This window comes from Epinephelus lanceolatus, chromosome 18, assembly GCF_041903045.1.
Source record: "Epinephelus lanceolatus isolate andai-2023 chromosome 18, ASM4190304v1, whole genome shotgun sequence".
Classification (NCBI taxonomy): Eukaryota; Metazoa; Chordata; class Actinopteri; order Perciformes; family Serranidae; genus Epinephelus; species Epinephelus lanceolatus.
In genome coordinates this window covers 41,192,244-41,213,824 of record NC_135751.1, presented here as the reverse complement: position 1 = coordinate 41,213,824, position 21,581 = coordinate 41,192,244, and the positions used below count along the sequence as shown (strand labels likewise).

At 42.6% G+C, this 21,581-nt stretch overlaps 1 protein-coding gene across 9 annotated transcripts in view; it reads left to right on the top strand.

Moving 5' to 3' along the window:
* Positions 1-41: 41 nt before the first annotated feature.
* Positions 42-21,581, top strand: part of LOC117268234 (histone acetyltransferase KAT7-like) — a 33,511-nt gene continuing 11,971 nt past the window's right edge. The window contains exons 1-14 of one of the 9 annotated variants that reach the window (XM_078161784.1): positions 42-281; positions 3,122-3,266; positions 9,159-9,383; positions 12,691-12,972; positions 13,055-13,137; positions 13,589-13,675; positions 15,747-15,845; positions 15,952-16,062; positions 16,173-16,220; positions 17,577-17,768; positions 18,170-18,259; positions 19,312-19,452; positions 19,636-19,729; positions 20,013-20,159. In XM_078161784.1, coding sequence (XP_078017910.1) covers positions 267-281; positions 3,122-3,266; positions 9,159-9,383; positions 12,691-12,972; positions 13,055-13,137; positions 13,589-13,675; positions 15,747-15,845; positions 15,952-16,062; positions 16,173-16,220; positions 17,577-17,768; positions 18,170-18,259; positions 19,312-19,452; positions 19,636-19,729; positions 20,013-20,159 — 1,759 coding nt within the window. In that variant the 5' untranslated portion in view covers positions 42-266. Of the gene's footprint in view, positions 282-2,440; positions 3,002-3,121; positions 3,267-9,158; positions 9,384-12,687; positions 12,973-13,054; positions 13,138-13,588; positions 13,676-15,746; positions 15,846-15,951; positions 16,063-16,172; positions 16,221-17,576; positions 17,769-18,169; positions 18,260-19,311; positions 19,453-19,635; positions 19,730-20,012; positions 20,160-21,581 lie in introns of those variants that run through there. The other 8 variants (XM_078161783.1, XM_078161781.1, XM_078161782.1 and 5 more) reach the window with 8 other exon arrangements.

The window sequence follows — 21,581 nt, the reverse complement described above, 5'->3', positions numbered from 1 at the left end:
ATGAGCGCACTGAAATGTGTTCAGTATGTTGACTCAAGGTTCCGCCACCACTGTAGATTCCACACGGAGCCATTTTGCGAACGGACCTCGAGTTTGCGCTGTACTCTCAAGGAAGTGCGGAAAAATTGGTGCGCCTTTTCAGCTGAGTTGGCTCATATCAAAAGCTGGCGATCTGTTGTTCTTATCATTAATAAACCTGGAGATAAATTGTCTCTGAAGCAGGAAGTAATAATCTGACAGAGGCGACGTACGGCGCAGGTTTGAAGATGCCTCGGAGAAAGGTAATACACTCAGCCGTTAGAGCGGACACACAACAACATAACGTCATAGCTAATGTTAGCCCGAAATCTAACTGTGTGGGGGAAACCCTCCGGCCACCTGTGAGCTGACATGAGATCCTACAAGACCCCGTTAATAAGTTGTAGCTTTTAACTGAATATGGATGTTTGTAGAGTCACTCATCTGATCTCGTGTTTCGTGTTGATGCTAAAGGCTATGCTAGCTAATGTTTATGCTGAGTTGCAGGAACGTGTTGTTGTTGTTTATTAGTTGTCGCTTCTTCGGAACACAGTGAGAAAAGCTTTGAAAATTTGGGCTGTGTAAATTCGGTCACATGTCCAGCAGCTGGCGGCGCGCACAGAGACGCTGACCTCCGGTAATGTCGGTAACTAACGGCAGCTGTAACTGTTGAAAGGGAACAGGCTGTTCTTTGAGTGCGAGAATGGAGCGAGGCGTCCGCACCAAAACAACGCTGTGATTGGACAGAATCTGGGCAGCGGTTACGTTCATTGGTCCGACTCTCTCAACCCCCGCCTCCTCTTTAATCTAATTGGTCTTATGTTAATGAGGTGCTTGGCTTCTTGTTGTGAAGTTGTCAGAAACACTAACGTTCAGTGAGCTGTGATGTCCGCGCTGTAGCCTAGAGAAGTTTCTACAGTTATTTTTCTTTTCGCCTGGTATTGTTTACCCCTGTCTTTAATACCTTTAAAATCTATTTTGCATTGATAAAAAAAGTAGTTTATTTTTTATTAATATTAACAGAGTGGTGCTATTAAACAATAGTACCATTAAAATGTATTGAATACATTTTTATTAATATTAAAAGGCAGTAGTAAACTTTATTGAAAGTATTATTAAAAAGTGTAGTTCGTATTTATTCATATTGAAAGACAATAGTACTATTAAACTGCAATACTACTGGAAATGTATTGAAAAGTATTATAAAAATGTAGTTCATTTTTTATTAATATTAAAAGACAGAATTACTCTTAAAAGTTAATGAAAAGTATTTTTAAATATATAGTTAATTTCTATTCAAATAAAAGACAGTTATACTTTTACTCTCAAAAAATATTTAAATAAATATTAAATTAGTAGTTTATTTTTAAAAACACTGAAGAGCAGAAGTACTCTTGAAATGTATTGAAAAGTATTTTAAAAAATGTTGATCATTTTTGTTTTTATGAAAAGACTGGTGCTCAGAAATATATTTGACAATATTATTAAAATGTTGTTGTTTTTTTTACATTAAAAGACAGTGGTAATATTAAACAATATTACTATTAAAATGTATTGAAAATACTAAAAAATGTAATTCATTTTTATTAATATTAAAAGAGTAGAACTCTTAAACTTTATTGAAAGTATTATTAAAAAGGGTAGTTTGTATATATTCATATTTACGACAATAGTACTTTTAAACTGAAATACTATTGGAAATGTATTAAAAGTATTATTAAATAAGTAGTTTATTTTTTTTTAAATTGAAGGACAGAAGTACACTTGAAATTTATTGAAAAGTATTATAAAAATGTTGTTCATTTTTCATAATATTAAAGGACAGAGGTAGTCTTATAATTTATTGAGAGGTATTATAAAAAATGTTGTTTATTTTTATTAATATTAAAAATCCAGTGGTACTATTATAATTGATTGAAAAGTACTAAAAAAATCATTCATTTTTACTAATATTAAAGGCAAGTAGCATAATGGTGATGGCATGTCTTCATGTCATTTTGCACATTAATAGGTCATAAAGCACTGTATGTTGTACATTGGTATATGAGTATTGTATTGTAATTATTTTTCTCTTTTTTTGTATTTACTGTACCTTTTTTATTTATATTTGTCGTATAGTGAAGGCTAATTTTGATTTATGGTGTAGTTCTCCTGATTTCTATTGCTTGGGTAAACCTGTGTAAATTATATGTGGCATATGTAGAAATTACAAATAAATATGATGGTGGCCTAAATATTAAGTGCAGTGACTACACTACAGAGAAATATAGGTCAGGTCATAGTTAATGTCACAAAGCATGCCTTAAAGGGCTGTACAGATCATTTCAGTTCCATTTAAATTTTATATTATTTTATATATAAAGTCCAATATTTCCCTCAGAGGGCTGTACAACATATGATTTCTTTCTTTATTTAATTCTTAATCAGCAGCCCTATAATGTCACATCTGAGCTGTTGTCTCAGAGGGTGGAGGGGCCTCACAGTGTTTTATTTGCTCAATGCAAATGACATGTTGGCTCCTGCTAGGGTCCCCCTGCCCAACCCCCACCCGGCCGGGTCTCTGCGGGGTGAGTCCCGGTGCGCCTCCGTTATCAGCATCGCCCCGTTCACTCCGTGTGCAGACAGATACAGACACAGGCAGGGACACTGAGAGAACAGACAATGATGGGACCTGTTATTATTTCATTTGTCTTAACTGAGCAGTTGGGGTCACCATGGTAACAGTCTTAAGACAGTTAATTGGCTTCATATTGGGACCTCACGCGGAGGCTGCACTCGGGTGTTGTCGTATGGTGCTCGGTACCAGATGCAGACGGTGTTATTCGGGGTGAACCGGAGGTGATGTGATGAGGCTTATTTAGAGTATTTATTAAGACGTCCATCGCGTTAGGAGGCAGGAGGCAGGAGGGGAGCAGAGCCGGAGGAGATGTGGAGGAGGTGATGCTCCTCCCCCAGCATGGGATCTTTGTTGAATTATCCACTGGTAAAAAAAAAACAAACAAAAATCTTTAATTATCAGTTTAATAATACTTCTCTGTTTCCTGCGATAATAATGTCGGTGACAGTCCAGGTTTAATGACGCAGATTTCCGGTAACTTTTCAGAGGACCGCCGGCAGCAGCTCGGACGGGACGGAGGACTCGGATTTTTCCGCCGACCTCGAGCACACCGAAGCTGCAGAGAGCGTGCACAGGCGCAGCAGCACGCGCCTGACCCGCGCGTCACTGCGACTCAGCCGCAGCTCACAAGGTAAATAAACATTATGAGTTTATGAAACATAATCCATTATAGGAGGAATTGATTCACACAGATTAATTATGTCACCTGGAGAAGAACAAATTAAAGTTTGGGATGAGAAACTGAAGATTAAGAAACAGCAGGAGGGACATTTACAGCACAGACAGAAACACACAGTGAATACAGTGTGTGTTTAACATAGGTGTCCTACATGCAACATTTCACTTCTCTCATAACAGCTCTTATAGTTTGGTCTGTCATACATTTATAGTATTGAAGGACTGTTAATATTAATTTGATTTAAACCAACTTACGACACTGACAGAAGTACTGACTAATAATAATAACTATTACCTTTATTTACATAAAATAAACATATAAAATGACATTTAAAACAGTTTAAAACATGAATTAACTGATTCATAAAATCATAGCTGGGAAACTATAAGTAATAAAATCAAGTAAGATCTTAACACAGTTGCAGCAGCGTGAAGCGTAAATAGAACGAGTTTCAGACCTGTGTGAGGAAAGTCAGCGAGTTAAAGTTAAAGTGAACAGATACGTTTTCAACTTCTTTAAAAACATTTAGCAGCAGCTTCTCTCACATTGAGAGTGTGTTGTACCTGACATAAATTCACATGTGGGTGAAGATTCGTCACACAGCTGTAGAAGACACACAGCTACAAAGTGTTCACCCTCCATCGACATATGCATCCATCCATACACATATTACACACATACATGTACATACACATATATACGCATGAATCCACAAATAATTAAACCTCAAAATAATAAACAAGCTCTCTAGACAGGGTCATCTAAAGCCCCTTTTAAACAGGAGTTGTGTAAATTTGCAGGAAAGCCCAATCAGTCTTTTTTCAGCATTGGCAGTATAAAAACAAAATCGGGGAGTGCAGCAAAATGCCGCCTACCTACTTTTGTTTATACAGAATGTGCCTTTTTCAGGGCAATGGGGGGCGTGAGCAAGTAAGAAAACGTGTAGCTCAGCGTGTGACGTAAACAGTGACGTGGGAGGGAAGCCGCGGCTGGTCAGTCCTTCGGAGATTCTGTCAGGTTTGCGTTTCCCTCTTGCTTCTAGCTGCTGGCTAATTCCTGCTATCAGCTGTTTCCTGTTTATCCACCTCCAGTGGCTCGCATGTGCAGCGTCATCAACAGCTCCTCCCACAAGTCTTCAACAGCCCCTCCCGCTGCAGAAGGCTGCCTCGGTCTGTTTAAACTAAAAGGGTTCCTCCAATATGTCTACCCTACGAGGCGGAAAATTGGGCACCTCGGATCAACTCGCCAATCCGGCTCTGTGTGTCTAAACGCTCGCAGCTTGCCGGGAAAACGGCCCAACAATCGCCGAAAATCTGGCAGTGTAAAAGGGGCTATGAACTGATGTCCATCTCCTTTTGAAAACGGGGAGTTTTAGTTGTGGCTGAGCTGTCTTGTGCTCCATCATGTAAACCTGTTTGACTTTTTGCAGCCATTGAATAGTAATGGGAGGGTTGAGCTTCATCCAACAATTAGTAGATATTGTTTTTCCTGCAGTCATCACTAACATATGCAGGATACAACACTTGCTTGTGGTAAACCAGTGATCAGGCAGTACATCCAGTAAAAATAACAACAGGTCCAAGGGAATGTCCAGATCCTGGATTCTCTCCATTTCTCCTTTAAGGTTTTTCCAGAATGTCTGTATTTTTAGGCAGTCCCAAAATATGTGAGTATGGTCAGCGACCAGACACCGACAGATTTGTCCACGCACCAATAAATTCTCTGTTTTCCCCTGAGACTTTTTCCCTTCTGGATTTGGAGTCCACAGAAGGAGACATACTTCAGAGTCAGAGTCAGGGGACTGTCCTTGGAGCAGTGCCTGAGCAGTTGGGGGTTCAGTGCCTTACTCAAGCGCACCTTGACAGAGCCCAGCAGGCAAGCTGGCACCTGTACAGCACCATACTAGAACTAGCGACCCTCTGGTTCCCAACCCAAGTCCCTATGGATTGAGCTACTGCTGCCCCCATCACTCAGCCAGAAGACTCAAGATGGCTGTAGCCATTGGTAGCGATGATTTCAGTAGGGGTGGGAATCACCAGAGGCCCCATGATACGATATTATCACGTTACATAAGTCACAATACGACATTATTGTGATTTTAAACATGTTAATAAAATATTTTGTGATTTATTGCAATTTATTACCTTTTTTTTTTCAGTGACAAATTATGTCCCAGACCACGGACATATGACACACATCTTAGTTGATGAAAAAAAATCGGTGAGCAAGAATAAATGAAAATTAAAATGATAAATAAAATAAAAAATAACTTTTTCATTTCCATATAATATTTATAATAATTTTCTGTCACAGCCACAGGGAGTCGCTGGAGAGAAGCTAAAGAGCTACATGTTGTTTGGAGCTGCAGGTTGCCCACCTCTTCTTTAAGGGATCACTTATCTTAAGAATAACCTTAGTGTAATTACATCAGTGTATTTCAGAACTTTAGGGGGATCCTCCCCAGTGTCTGTGACCTCGAAGTAGACTTTAGAAAGTACCATCTTCCTTTTAGTAATAATTAAACCTATTTGTTATAGTACAGATTGTTTTCTTCTCTTCAGCCACAGTTAACTTCGTTGGTAATGTTCATCTTTTCATACATATTTAATCAAACATAGTTATCCAGCCACACATTTCTACATTCGGAAAAAATTGATTTATGTGTGTCATTGATTTGAATGAGGATGTTTTCATGCAGGGATCACAGAGAGACGTGTGCCCCCCCCCCCACTGCAGTGTCTATTATATATGGGCAGCCGTAAAGCATGAATGGGTTCAGACAGGCCGAGCTCCCCCACCACAGACACACAAACAAACTCCACTCCCACCCCCTGTGTGACCTCTTTCTGCTGTAGCTGCCAGAGGGTGGGGGGTTACAGCAGAGAAAGAAAAGGTGACACTGTTTCCTCTGCTTTTTGTTACTGAGAGAAGTTGGCTGCTCCGTCCTCGTCCCCTCGGAGGCTCCGAAACACAACAGAGGCTAAATTTCTCCAAACAGAAGCAGGTTCAGAGGTTCAGTCTTCTTTTCTGTGGCCGGATTAGTTTCTCCACAACCACCGAGGATATTCACAACAAGTAACTCTGTTTTCTTCTTAATATTTTAGTTTGGAGTCGCTCCGTTTCAAACGGCTCAGGTTTAACAAATCCATCTAGACTTTGGGAAACTTTTAACGCAGTTCAGTAGATAGTTAAGTTTTTGATTTAGCCATGTTTCCATGTAGACATCAACGTAAAAATAACTATTTCTATTGTCATTTAATCTGATTAATCTTTGCTGATGTCATCTATTCATCTAAAAGCTAAAGATACCAGTGTTGGGCTGGTTGGCCATTGGCTGTAGTCTTTGCATTGTGTTCATGAGGAACTTTTTGGCAGAGATGCAACAGTCAGCTTTCATTGCAGCTAGTTCTTTGAGTTCGGTTTGGTGTGTCTGGGCCTTAAATCCCCGTTTCCACAGAGCAGTACAGTATGGTTCAGTTCAGTTCGGTACGCTTTTTTTCCATTTCCACTATGAAACCTTGTGGATGGCACCAATGGAACCGTTCCGTACCGTTACCAATTTTGGTCCCCCTTCTGTTGGGGTACCGAGATCATCTGTTCATCTAAAAGCTAAAGATACCAGTGTTGGGCTGGTTGACCGTTGGCTGTTGTCTTTGCAGTGTGTTCATGAGCAACTTTTTGGTGGAGTAGCAACAGTCAGCTTTCATTGCAGCTAGTTCTTTGAGGTCGGTTTTGTGTATCTGGGCCTTTAAAACCCGTTTCCACCGAGCAGTACGGGATGGTTCAGTTCAGTACGCTTTTTTTTCCGTTTCCACTACGAAAAGTTGTGGATGGTCCCAATGGAACCGTTCCGTACCGTTACCAATTTTGGTCCCCCTTCTGTTGGGGTACCGAGATCATCTGTTCATCTAAAAGCTAAAGATACCAGTGTTGGGCTGGTTGACCGCTGGCTGTTGTCTTTGCAGTGTGTTTGTAAACAACTTTTTGGCTGAGACGCAACAGTCAGCTTTCATCGCCGCTAGTTCTTTGAGGTCAGTTCGGTGTGTCTGGGCCTTCAAAGCCCTGTTTCCACGGTATGGTTCAGTTCAGTTCGGTACGCCTTTTTTCTGTTTCCACTACGAAAAGTTGTGGATGTCGCCAATGGAACTGTTCCATACTGTTGCCATTGTTTAGTCCCCCTTCTGTTGAGGTACCTAGATTTCATCTATTCATCTGAAACCTAAAGATACCAGTGTTGGGCTGGTTGGCCATCAGCTGTAGTCTTTGTGGTGTGTTCATGAGCAAGTTTTTGACCAAGACGCAGGTTTGATGCGCCTGGGCCTTTAAACAATCCACTGAACCTAACAGACCAGTTTTTAGTGGACGTCACAGTTACGTTACAGTAGTTGCGTTACAGTAGTCGGCTGTTTTTGCAGAGAAAAACAGCCGACATCAGAGAGAAACAGTCGACATACCTGGAATAAAAATGTCTTCTTGTGTCCTTGGATGTCAGAACAGGAATACAGATTGAGATAACCTTCATTTTTTATAGAAAACCGTTGCAGAGGATGCCATAGTAGAAAATAAAGTTTTGTTTCCAGTTAATTATAATCTCAATATTCAGGATACAATCACTGCTGGACGCTCAGCAGAGGAGTGTGTGTTTGGTTTACATGAATAGAATTACTGACATGGTGAAAGATAATTCATCATCAGGAACTGTATAAACTCACATCTGTCAAACATGGATTCGTCTTATTGTCCCGGGTTAAAACTCGTGGAGACGTCCACATATAATCTAATGTAATGTGGAAGTAACAGACAACTTTTCAGCTAGCTAGCTAACGCTGTCTGTTTAATAACTCCTTGATCATAACAGAATAGTGACTTTCACCTTTGCTCATTTTAGAAAGGACACCACAAGAAAACAGGTTCTTTGTTTAGATGAATAAACGGACACTGGGTCTTTGTTTGTTTCTAGCTGTCAGCGATCAGCCACAGGTAGCACGCTAGCTACATTAGCTACATCGCTAATGTGAGGGTGCCTTTAACTTTCCCTGCCTGGATGCAGGTGGGATTCAAATGCACATAATAGGCTTCCTTGCAGTGTCCTTTGTAAAGTGAGCAGTGGTGAACCTGAAGTGTTAATAAGCAGACAGCGTTAGCTAGCTAGCGCGCTAGCACTTTGATAAGTTGTCCTTCCACATTAACTTCCACAACTATTACTCAAGGACAATAAGAAATCCATTTTTGACAAACGTGAGTTTTTCTAATTCTTGTTTTTATTCATCTTTCACTACATGAATAATTAAGTAATTTCAATAAGCCGAACACACACTCCTCTACTGATCAGCAGTGATTAGCCTAAATATCGAGGTTCTAATTAACTGGAGACAAAACCTTTTTTCCCACTACACTTGGATCATAAACTCGTGGATATAAAAACGAGTCAAGAATATAAACACTATAGTGCTTTTTACGTTTTATTTGGCGCTCACATCAACACCGCTACTCTCCCTTTCTGCCACTAGTTCAGCTCTGCCCACAAAATACATCATCACTGTTTACAAACACAAAAAGGGTCTATACTATCTTTCCTTCTTTATACTTAAACTTACCTGTCAGCAAAATGTAGATTAACCTTACTGAATCTGATAACCATATTCATATGTACCTCTGCACAGGATCACTAATCTATATGTTTATCTGCATTTTTTGTATAAGAAAAAGGTGATTAGTCCAAATCAGTCTTAAATTTGGTCAAAAATAGTCTTTAAAAAGTTGTTTAAAGCATTAAATTGAGGTGTTTGATACAGTGTTTTAAAAACCAAACTGGAAATTTTAAAGTAATCTCCTCTCTTCTAGATAACTGCAGCTCAGCACGGAGCAGCTCTCCTGCAGCCACAGGTCCTGATGAAGGCCAGGATTCAGCAGCAGAGTCAGCAGCAGCAGCAGCAACAGCAGTGGCAGCGTCCGTCTTCTCCTCCGGGCGCAGGATCACACGCAGCCAACAGGGGGCAACAAACACCACAGCCAAAAAATACCCACTGCGTCAGAGCAGGTCATCCGGCTCAGACACTGAGGCAAACGGTGAGGACAGAAGTGTTTCCTGTTTGTCTGAGACGTTAGAGCCTTGCGTTACATTAAAGGGTGATTTTGCTGTTTTTCTTGCACCTCCTCTGGCAGCAGGAGGAAGAAATCATAAATTAATTTGTTATAAGAGAGCAGAAACAGGCACAGTAGGAGGAAGAGGAGATGAGAAGATGGAAAAAAGTGATGAGAGCAGTAAAGTCAGGGGACAGAGGGAAGGAGGGAGAGTAAAAGTAAAGACTGATGAGATGGCAGAGATGAAATGGAAGCTGAATGTGAGGAAGAGGAGGAGGAGCATCTCCGTGTGCTTCATTCATTCATCGTGGTGCCATTCAGCCGATGACATGAGGCCTCTCTGTGATCACAGTGTGTCCCTGATTATAAAGAAGACAAATATGTCTCGGTACACATCCTGGACACTGGGACGAGCACGAAGATACAGCATCTGTTGTCTAATTTCAGTCTCTGCAGGAGCAGGTGATCTGTTTCCAGTAAAGCAGATATATCTGCGTTTTGATTGTTCAGTTGTTCAGTTTAATCTCTTAGTGTCTCAACACTGAGCCGTATCATCAAACAATCTGAAGTGATGTCACGATACACAGTTAAACACAATTTATGAATTTGCATCATGTCTTTGCCACGTGAACCAGGTTTTTGTTTGTTTATTTACACAATGCAAAATAGAAGAAAAAGTCAGAGCAAAACTCTAACAACTTAAAACAGAAGGTTTAACCAAAGACTTACTGTAGAACAACTATTGTTGTTCACAAATTTGAATATTAGATTCCAGTTTACAAAAATTAAGTAATTAAAAACCTCATGGGCCCTAAAATTGACCCCTGTGGAACACCAGATTTAATCTAACAAGAGCTAGTTCCTGGATAGGAGACAAATTGAGCCCTGACTATACTTGTTGCCAGCGGCAGAGTTTCCATTTTAAAAACACAGAAGAGAACACAGATGGACCGGCGCTTTAAGAAAGCTGGAGAAATTCTAGGGAATTCTTATTATCATTAGCAATCAATCAAATATTGGCACTTTTAACACAACACAAGTTCTCACTAACTGGAACAGTGAAGATGTGATAATGCAGTAGTCAAATAGTCCTTATAGGAAAATGAATCAGTATTGTGATCACAGTATTTAACAGCAGATACCTCTTTGTGTCTTTGTTTGCTGCTCTACCTGCAGGGTTTCTCAGGAAATATGTTTTAGGGTGTCACACAAAGTTAAATTGTTAAGCACTGGGAGAAATTAGAGTCAACAAAAACCTGCCTGACATCTTAAATAGTCCGATGTCAGTGGAGAAATAGGAAAGGAAATGAACTGCGATGTGTCCCATTCTTCTGCCAGCCGCTCTGAGCTCAAACACTGCTCCTCTGCCGCAGTAACATCAGTCTTTACTATTGGATTTCTCACCTGGCAGCTGCTATTGGAAGGTGTTAACTGCATCTGCATGTGGTCACATTTGCAGCCTATAGAGAGTTCTCTTGAGATAGATTTTTTGGCAATAGAGACGGAGAAGTGTTAAAACATTTGCATGACTGTTTAGGACAGATACAGATTTTTAATCAGTGACATTTTTTCTGTGAGTGCTGCTGCTGTCGTCCAAACCACAGTAGTTATATTTATTCAACCACTTGCTGCGCTGCGTGAAAGCCATAATATTCAGTCTGTGTTATTTGTGCTGGGACGACTTTCTCTGTGGGAGAAATAGTTCAGCTTCCTCATAACTGAGCCAAGCATTTAAAATTAGATCGTCAGGGTACATGTTAACCTCCTCTGCTCCAGCCCTCCCTACCACAGACTGTAATAAACATTGTGTTTTGGTAAGGCACCTATTTAGAAAGTTTAGAGTGTATAGGGGGTTAGAAGAGCACGGTGGAAGAATATGCCGGCCATTCCTGTTATGATTTATGTCTCCTAAGTTATTGTAGCTATTTTTGGGTTAATATTACTCGTAATGCATATTTAGTGCTAGATTTAAGCAGTTTTGAACACTTGAGAATTAATAAAAGTGGTTAAAAATCCCTCCAAAACCGAGACCAAGAAAGCAAGACATTGAGGAACCCCACAGAAAAATCCATGCTGTGATTTGGAAACAAAAACTTTTGACATTTGGAGATTTCTGTAAGAACTGCGTTTTTCAGTGATTGTAGGGTGAGCACTTCTGCTCTGGAAACAACTGAGAAACCCCCTTACTGTCGAGATGCCTTTGAAAACCAAACATCCTCTGAATATTCAAGGTCTTCAGTTTGTGATTGTAAAGTTTCATGAGGCTGTGATTATCCTAGAGGTCACTATAGGTCATTTTATACAGTGAGGTCAAGTTTCAAAAATGGTCTCACTACACTGAAATGGCTGCTATGGGCACTAACATCATCACACATGAATAAAATTGGGCTCATTGAATCCACCAGAGTCTCAGCTTTCCAGTTAAACACATTTTGTGCAATTCAAAGACAGTTAAGGGACCCCAGTGTGCAGAAATGTTCCAATACAATGGGCGAAATTAACATATTTGTACTGCTTGAGAAAAATCACGTGGTTTTTGCCTAAAACTGCACGGGGCTAGCATGTAGCGTAGACATGTCTGTAAAGGGAAGACTCGTGTGTCCCCACAGAACCCATTGTCATTCAGATGTCATGAGGTGAGAGGTCAAGGGACCCCAATGAAAATGTCCATGATAGTTTTGTTCATCGAAATTCAGCCTAACTTTGGAGCGTTATATCGTCCTGAGACCCTGTGTCACATTTTAGGTTTACTTGACCTTATACTTCATTCTACTTAACTCAGACCTGTTGTCCTCATCCGTGGACACTTTTTTGTGCCATCTAGTGGTAGTAAGAGCACAATACACTAATGCATGTAAAAACAAGATGGCAGCCATCTCTGCCAAGTCAGTCTGCAGCTGACCCTGATTCCTGTGGACAAAGTGGACAAAGTCCAAAACCTGATCGCATGTTATGGTTGAAACTTTTGTTTTTATGTTTAATAATGTTTGTAGTTTGATACGGCAACACATTTGACAAATTTTAGCAACAGTGAATTAGGAAGTAATCGTTTGAAGACATTGGGACTTTATTATCATTGACAATGTTGAGTTTTTTATACTTATCAGGTCCTACTGATCCCAAATAGCTAGGAAAAATTAAAAATGCATACGAAACAAAAGTCCAGGTCTCAGGAGGATATAACCCCCTTCCAAAAAGCTTGCATGACATGGTTTATACCACTGGATTCAGCCAGCTACAGCCACAGCCATTGCAGTCCCCCTTATTCTCTTTGTCCTGATTGGCTCAGCAGACCTGAAGCAGGGTGCAGACCGGGACGAGACGCCTCCCCGGACCCCGACAGGTAACGCCCCGTCTTCAGAGTCAGACATCGAGGTGTCCAGCCCTGGCAACGACCTTGTGTCTTCCAGCAACGATATTGTAGTTTCACAAGAGGAGGACGAGCGATTGGCCAAAGAGCTGTCACTCAAAGAGGCCGCCGCCCACGACCTCTCCCACCGGCCCAAACGACGGCGCTTCCACGAGAGCTACAACTTCAACATGAAGTGTCCCACACCGGGGTGCAACTCTTTGGGTGAGGGCTGCGACATTTTTCATTGGATCAGATGTCCTGTACACCGACCCTTAACTCTCTGTCTCTTCTCGTCTTCTCTCAGGTCATCTAACGGGGAGGCATGAGAGACATTTCTCCATATCAGGATGTCCTCTGTACCACAATCTGTCTGCTGATGAATGCAAGGTACACACACATACACACACAGATACATCAGCAGGGATTCCAGAGCAAGAAGTGAGTGTGAAACCATGAATGCAACAGAGGAACAAACATTTCCCACAGGATATATCATGTGTGTTCTGTCACCTTACAGTTTATTCTGTTGTGTTTTTCTGATAAGATCTGCCACATTGGAGTAAAAACATGTTGCATTTTTGCTTCAGTTGCTACTCTGTCGCTTTTATGACATTCCTCATTAGTAAAAACCAAGTTTCCACTGTGGGAACATCTCAGCCATCGCACTGCGACCAAGTGTCCAGTGGATGAAACTGAAGGAAACCAACAGACTCAAATTGAAGTTGTCAAGCTGCAAAGCCTCCAGGAACACGGAGGTGGCTGCCGCAGTGTTTTTCCTGCTGTGGGGGGGATGGTGGTTGTGAGTCGCTGGTGGCAGACGGTGTTGATGTTTTTTTAGGGCAAGGCATCGACGCGCGACAAACAGGCCGAGGAGAGGACGCTGTCACACCGCCAGGATGAGAACAGACACTCCACAAGAAACCAGGTAACACGCGAGCGCACGTAAAGTTCATCAGACAAGCCTAACACATGCTGACACACACTCACACCTAAAACAGACACACATGTACACATACATACTTATATACTGTCTGTGTAAGGGTACAGAACATATTCGACTAAACTGAGCAAGTGAGTCCAGGTGAAAGCTGTGACGCTTCCTCAGTTTCACCTGTCTGATCACGTCACCATGAACTGAAGGTGTGTTTGTGCATCGCTCTCAAAGCAGCTCAGGTTAGAGATCACACTGTGAGTCTCAGTGTAGCAGGACCAGAGGCAAAGTGATGACGGGCTGCTGTAGGTTGAGTCACGGCGAGTGTGAAAGGACTCGTCCTGCTCTGATGTCATTAATAAGGTTATTGATCAACAGAGAAATGATCAGAGTTGACCCTGAAAGACTGATTTCCATCCGTTGGCCGGATGTTAAAAAGAACCCTGAAACAGAACATCACATATCTTAGAAAATTCATACACACAGGATAAAAGTAACGTGACGGTATAACACATGGTAGTTTTCTGGAAGTTCTGCTTATGTCAGAAGAAAAGAAAACACACAGGACATGAATAAGAGAAGATCGAACAGTACTGTGTCTAAAACATTAACGTTTTTACATCTAATATTCCAGCTCAGGATGTTCGAAACACTTTATTTGTCCCTGGGACAATTCACAGAGGCACCTAGAGTAGGAAACATGATTTTAAAAAATGTGTAAAAATGCAAGGAAAGCTCTACACAGTGTGATATAAGTATGATATGCAAAAATAAGATCATACATAATATAGATATTATGGAGATAACTGAGATCCCTACAAATCTAAAGCTATTCAAATCAAACCTAACTCTCAGGCTTTTACACAAGATCTAGAGCAGGAGTTCCCGACTGGTCCAGACACAGGATCCAGATTTCTCTGTCGTCATTACTTCAAGGTCCACACAGTTTAATATATTCAGCATCATACTTGAGTTTGGCCATGTTGTTGAGCTAGTTTGCTGTTTCTGTTAAGTAGCTGTCTGTTAGTCACTCACTCTACAGCAGGAAACAGCACTTCAAAATGAAAGCTCTGTGCTAGAAATCCACTGTACGCAAAATTAAGTGTGTTTTTTACAAACTTGACAAGTTTTAGAGTCACTCATGGTTCCTTCAGAATCGACCCGCAACCCACTTTTGGACTGTGACCCACCTCTCAGAAACCACTGATCAAGAGGACAGGTTAAAGTGATACTGATGCCATTATATGTGGTTCAGGTGTCATGCATGCCCGTTTTAAGAAGGACACGCTCACAGATTTTGTCACATTGAACCTACGGGAGTGGTTAAGCAATGCTGTAATGTGGCTTATTTCATTAGTATGTTAGCAAGCAGGTTTCTGTCCATGGAACCATCAGTGTGGATCCATGTATCATCAGCATATGGCTGGATCTCTTCAGACAGAAGCAAATAATTTATATACAGAATATTTAAAAGTGGCCCCAGTATAGATCCCTGTGGGACACCAGTACAGTTGTTAAAAGTGGTGGATGCTATCTTAGAATTTTGGAGCCAGAAGTGACCATATTTGGAGAAGAGGATGGAGATAACCCTAACACTAGCTGTTAGCTGGATTAGCATGGTACATTTACAGCTGTGTTTAACTGTGATGACGCTAATTTTTGCTTGTAAACAACCATTAAAACAAAATGCACTAACCAAAAAACTGAATATCCGACTCCTCAGATGGTCTTTTAGTACAACCAAACGAGGAACAGGACTATTTTAGGCGACCAAACATTACAGTTAACTTTCATGAATTGGAAACACTGAAATAGTGATGGCTATGGCTACGCCTATACTGTGTGAATCTGGGGTTATGCCATGGTTACGTTGGTGCCATGGTTGTAATGATCATTGTAATGTTTTCGTTACATCAAGCATCGATTAAATATCAATATTGGGATTATTTGGAATTGAAAAACTCAGCAAGAGATTATTTCTTTCTATATTGTCCTCCCAGAAGGAGTTAAAATGAAAGTGCACACTCTTCTGTGTCTAAGAGTTTCTGTCTCTGTGTGGTCTCAGGCTCCTACGGAGCGCCAGCTGCGATACAAGGAGAAGGTGACGGAGCTGAGGAGGAAGAGGAACTCTGGTCTCAATAAAGAGCAGAAGGACAAGTACATGGTGAGTGGATGAGGAGTGAATGTGTGTGCAGTACTCCTCCTTACACCTCTCCCCTCCGCATCCTTCCCATTTTAATCCCTGTTCTTCTCTCTGTCTTTACCTCCAGGAGCACCGTCAGAGCCACGGAGCGAGCAGGGAGCCGCTGCTGGAGAACATCACCAGCGACTACGACCTCGAGCTGTTCAGGAAAGCGCAGGCACGTGCCTCGGAGGACCTTGTAAGAGAGAAAACTCATCGTCACCTCCCTCCCTTACTCTTTCCTCCTTCCCTTTGTTTTTTGTCTGCCCCGCCCTTTTTCTGCATTATTCCTCTTCTTCTCTGTTTCAGTCAGAAAACCCTCCTCTGCAGCCACAAGAGGAGTCTGAGATATTTTTGGTAGTTTGGAGAATCACTTCCTGTTACTCTCTGTTTGTTTCTTCCTCTGCTCTGTTCCTTTGTGACCCACTCAGATGAGAAGGCATCAATATTTTCATAACCAGGCTCACTTTAAACAGTCACATTGATGGTTTCGTACATTTTAGTCAGTTAACTACAAATGGCGCGTACAGTTTTCCAGAACAATCTAAATAAAGCAGTTTCATTTTAAAAATCAGTGTTTTTCCAATGCAGTTTGGCACGTCCTCAAGAGGCTGCCGGTCCAGTACCTGCTAATGTGTACTCACTTGTTTTCCCTGGTAACAGAAGATCCAGACGTTCAAGAGGTTTTAACCGGAAGCTGAATTATCTGCAGAGGTCTCTTCATCAAACACACCCGGTGATTTAAAACAATAAAAATACTGAATAAAGCAGTTTCATGTTAAAAATCTGTGTTTTTTTTAATGCTGTTTGGCACAGCAGGGGCTGGAGCCAAGCTTTCGCTAACATTTGCTCAGCTTGTTTCTCTGATAACTTCAGATCCAGACGTCTGATGACTAAAATCCTTCATCTGGTTAAAATACATAGTTAAAAACAACATATCTAAATAGTGTATATTGTAAAAATTTAGCATAAAACTGCATAAAAAGGCAATTTATGACATCATCTGGCAGACAACCACAACCCCAACTCATGTGGAGAGGGTATATGACGCTACTGAAATGCAACGGCGACCAAATGACACATCAGGTGTCCTTGATTAAAATGACAGATTTCTCTGGATCTGTTGGAGATTATCTGTTGGAATACTGTGACTACACAACTCAACAAAAAATATTATATTCATTTGGTTGTTTTCAGACATTTTAATGCAGAAAAGTTAGATATTATATCGTTAAATGATCTTAGATTCACTTGTCCCTGATGCAAGGCCTTAAATTATTTATTAATTATTATTAAAGTATTAAATTCAGGTTCAGAGATTTTTAAAACACCGTGTTATTAAAAGTGCAATATTGTCACTCACATCCTCTGTTTGCTCCTGAAAAGGTCCCAAAGGTCCCTGCAGACACCACGTAAACTTGTACATTTCTTTCGAACCTTCAGATAAAGCCTTTTCCTGTTTGTTTCCCATTCTGATCTTTCTTCTTACATGTTTTTATTGGTTCACTTTTAATAGCTGGTTGCCTCCACTGAGGTTTTCCTTTGTATGATCTTTGCCTCACCTGATCCTCTGCCCTGAATAATTGGGATCTTTCCTCTTTCTCCTTTCTCCCCTCCGCCTGCTCGCCTGCCCTCTCTTCTCGTTCCTCTTTGTACCTTTTCTCTTCCTCTCCCCGTCTCCCTCTCCGCTCCTTCCTGTCGTGGCCTGTGCAGGAGAAGCTCCGTCTGGCCGGCCAGGTGTCGGAGGGCAGCAACATGATAAAGACCATCGTGTTCGGCCGCTACGAGCTGGACACATGGTACCACTCTCCGTACCCGGAGGAATACGCCCGGCTGGGGAGGCTCTACATGTGCGAGTTCTGCCTCAAGTATATGAAGAGCCAGACCATCCTGCGCAGGCACATGGTGAGGCGGTGTCATCTACAGAAGTTCATTCTTATGTACCTTCTGTTATCAGTCCCACAATGCAATGTGTCACATTTTAAAAATGCAAAAACGTTGTTGTGTGATACAAGAGCACGCCTGTAAGTGATGATCCAAAATTATAATAACCAACAAATATTCACGAAAGAACACTTAAAGGGTAACTTTGGTATTTTTCAACCTGCTATTGAACTTTGCCCCTCTGATGCAGTGGATCCAGTGTTGTTGGGGCGATGGCAGCGGGTTGAAGAGGGGGAGAGACCACTGCCCGAAGACAGAACTGCACAACACAACCATGCTGTGGCTTTGGTCTCTGTTTCAGAACCAGTACGTCCCTGATATAAACTAACCTGAGCTTTGTCTTTTCTCTCTGTTGCATGAAGGCCAAGTGTGTGTGGAAGCATCCTCCAGGTGATGAGATCTACAGGAAGGGGAACATCTCTGTCTTTGAGGTGGACGGGAAGAAGAACAAGGTAAGAGAGCGCACGCAGCTCCTCCTGACCCTCCCCCCTAGAGGGTCCAAGTTTCATTTAGCCTCAGGCAAGAACATATGAACATGTTAGTGTGAGTGAAATGGTCCTGCAGTGAATTCATCACAGTGGGACTAACACACCCAGATCATGTGACTCCTGCATGTATACAGTCAATCAGACCCAAACTGGCCGAGGCGCTCTGAGCATGCTCCACAGTTTCCGCCCCGGGCTTTGACCTGGAAGTCCAATAGCATTAAATGTGTAAGAGAAGAAGAAGCCGGTAACAACATGGAGAAATCTACATCCAGAGCCGTGACTTTTTGGACGGACCAAATGTACAGAGCTGTAAAGTTGTCCACCATGGTAGCAGTTAGCTGCTAGCTAACCGTAGCTAACTTGTTTGTCCATTGTTTGGTCTGTGACGTAATAGGTCAACAGGAAAAAGGTCCAATACTAACAAGCTGAAAGGGGGCATATCTCCACCTATCGTAGAGGAGTCGCACATACTTGGCTCAATAAATGGATTCCCCTCCCGTGCTTGCATACTGGGACAAGGACAGTAGGCCAGTTACATGTCCTCATCCAGCTGGGACTGTAGCTCCACTTCACTGTGACTGGAAACACACTGACTATGAGTAGTTGTATTCTGGATTTAGATACCGTAAGAAAACAGTAATACAGCCCTCAAATTCCTTTTCCCATTGCATAAATTAGTCTAGCGGCTAGCTGAATTTTTCTCTGCTCATATGAAGCCAGGATCAGTCACATACAGAAATTAACAGGGGGTCAGTGTCGCCATTGCTTTGTTAGCACTTATTCCTCTGGAAAGCTCAATGGCCGCTGGGGAAACACCAACCCTTATGTCATCAATCACTCCGACCAAGGGCCTAACATCACTCACTCACTCACTCACAGACAGCCTTGCATGCTGCGGTCCAGTCAAAAAATAGCACTTCTGGTTGGTTTTCTGCAGTGACTCCTGCACCTCACGAGATGGAGACCTGTCTGTGTTTCCTGTTAGCTTTGATAAACTGTGATGCTCTTCCTCACAGATTTACTGTCAGAACTTGTGTCTGCTGGCGAAGCTCTTCCTGGACCACAAGACTCTGTACTACGATGTCGAACCTTTCCTCTTCTACGTCATGACCGAAGCCGACAACACAGGGTGCCATCTAGTCGGGTACTTCTCCAAGGTAACCTGGGGACAGTTACAGAGTCCTCTTGTTTCCCAGATAAGAGTTGTTAGCATGAGTGAATATGCAAAGCCCAAAGATCAGACAAGTTAAGGATCAGTTTAAAATAACTTAAATTCTAAAATATTATTACTGATATCAGCCCTGAACAAAACATGCCAAACAAACATTCTCCGCTTGCAGGAGAAGAACTCGTTCCTGAACTACAACGTGTCCTGCATCCTCACCATGCCACAGTACATGAGGCAGGGCTACGGCAAGATGCTCATAGACTTCAGTGAGTGCAATTCAGTTTGTGTGTGTGTGTGTGTGTGTGTGTTTTTGTCTCATAAACTTAACACTTGCCGAGGGATTATGCACAGCACAATAGCAGCAGATTTAAGAGGCTGTCTGAAGCTCTTGCCCTTCGGAGGAAAAAACCTTCCACACTTGTTTTTTGTGTATTACAGTCATTAATTTCTTACTTTCCTGTATCCCTGTTTTCATTTTCTCAGCAGGAGAAGAAACTGTTCAAGGAGGAGTGTAGCTAACACACAGCTCTGTCTGATCTGTCCTTTAAGGTTACCTGTTGTCTAAGGTGGAGGAGAAGGTGGGCTCACCTGAGCGCCCCCTGTCTGACCTGGGCCTTATCAGCTACCGCAGTTACTGGAAGGAGGTGCTGCTGCGCTACCTGAACAACTTTCAGGGCAAAGAGATCTCCATCAAAGGTCAGAGCTCGACCACACTCTCAAACATGCTGGTGTGAGGAAGAGTAGGCAGGGGTGGAGCCAGACCTTACAGTCATCGTCATTCATCAGAGGAAAACTATAAAATAAACAGTGTAACATAAGGGAGAAATCTGAAAGTGTCAAACAGGCCAACAAGAAACTCTGTGTGTGTGTGTGTGTGTGTGTGTGTGTGTGTGTGTGTGTTTTGATATGTGCATGCATGCATTCATGTGTGTCGGACTTTGTGAATGGACCAGAGAGCACTGAGGTCACTTCAGCTCAGTGTTCAGGTGAGAAATGCCGGTGGACGCACACGACTTAAACTGGAGCAAAACTGGGTCACCCAAACACATCCAGAGGACTGAGGGAACTTCCTGCTCAGTGTCAGGGCTCGACAGCAATATTCAGACATTTGTTTTTTGGGTTTTTTTGTTTTTTGTTTTTTTTTTTGGGGTAGATTTTTTTGGTGTGGCATCTGCAGTGATGTGGGCGTTGCACCCGACTGTCGTGGTGAAGAGGGAGCTGAGTAAGAAGGCAAAGCTTTTGATTACATCCAGACGGTCCCGGTGTTTCCTCCGCAGGCTCCACTTCACTCAGCTGCCCGATAAACCCGCTGCTTATTCCCACTTTAACCTGAATAACAAACCAGGGCTCGGTGCTCCGGTTGGATCCAAACGGAGAGCCGGGGCTAGCTCAGAGACTAGCGGAGGCTAACTGGCTGTGCTTCCCTCCGGTCATGCTGCGGCTAACGCTCCGCTAGCCGCTCCCAGCTAGCTCCGGTTTGTTATTCAGGTTAAAGTGTGAAGAAGCAGCGGGTCTGTGGGGCAGCTGAGTGAAGTGGAGCCTGAGGAGGAAGCACCGGTTAGCCCCGGTTTCACTACAGGCAGATTCACTCGCTACAGGGGCGAGGAAATAAAACCTGAACAGCCAATCAGAGTGATCTCTCTCACCGACAAGCTCCGCCGCCGATTCAACATGCTCAAACGGCCGAAAAGCCGCCGACGTCAAAATGCCGACAGTGCGGGACACACCACAAAAACTAGGCTGACAGGCGCTCACCGACGGCCCAACATCGGTTGACGGCGGACCGTCGGCTTGGTGTGTCAGGGCCTTTAGAAATAGGAGGAGGAGCTCGGACATCTGAAGGGAGCTCGGAGTAGAGCCGCTGCTCCTTTGCGTCGAAAGGGGTCAGTTGAGGTGGTTCAACATCTGATCAGGATCCTTCTGGGCACCTCCTGTTGGAGGTGTTCTGGGCACGTCCCACTGGTAGGAGGCCCCGGGGCAGACCCAGAACACACTGGAGGGATTATATATCTCATCTGGCCTGGGAACGCCTCGGGGTCCTCCAGGAGGAGCTGGAAAACATCTGTGAGGAGAGGGAAGTCTGGGTATTCTGCTTGGCCTGCTGCCCCCGCAACTCAG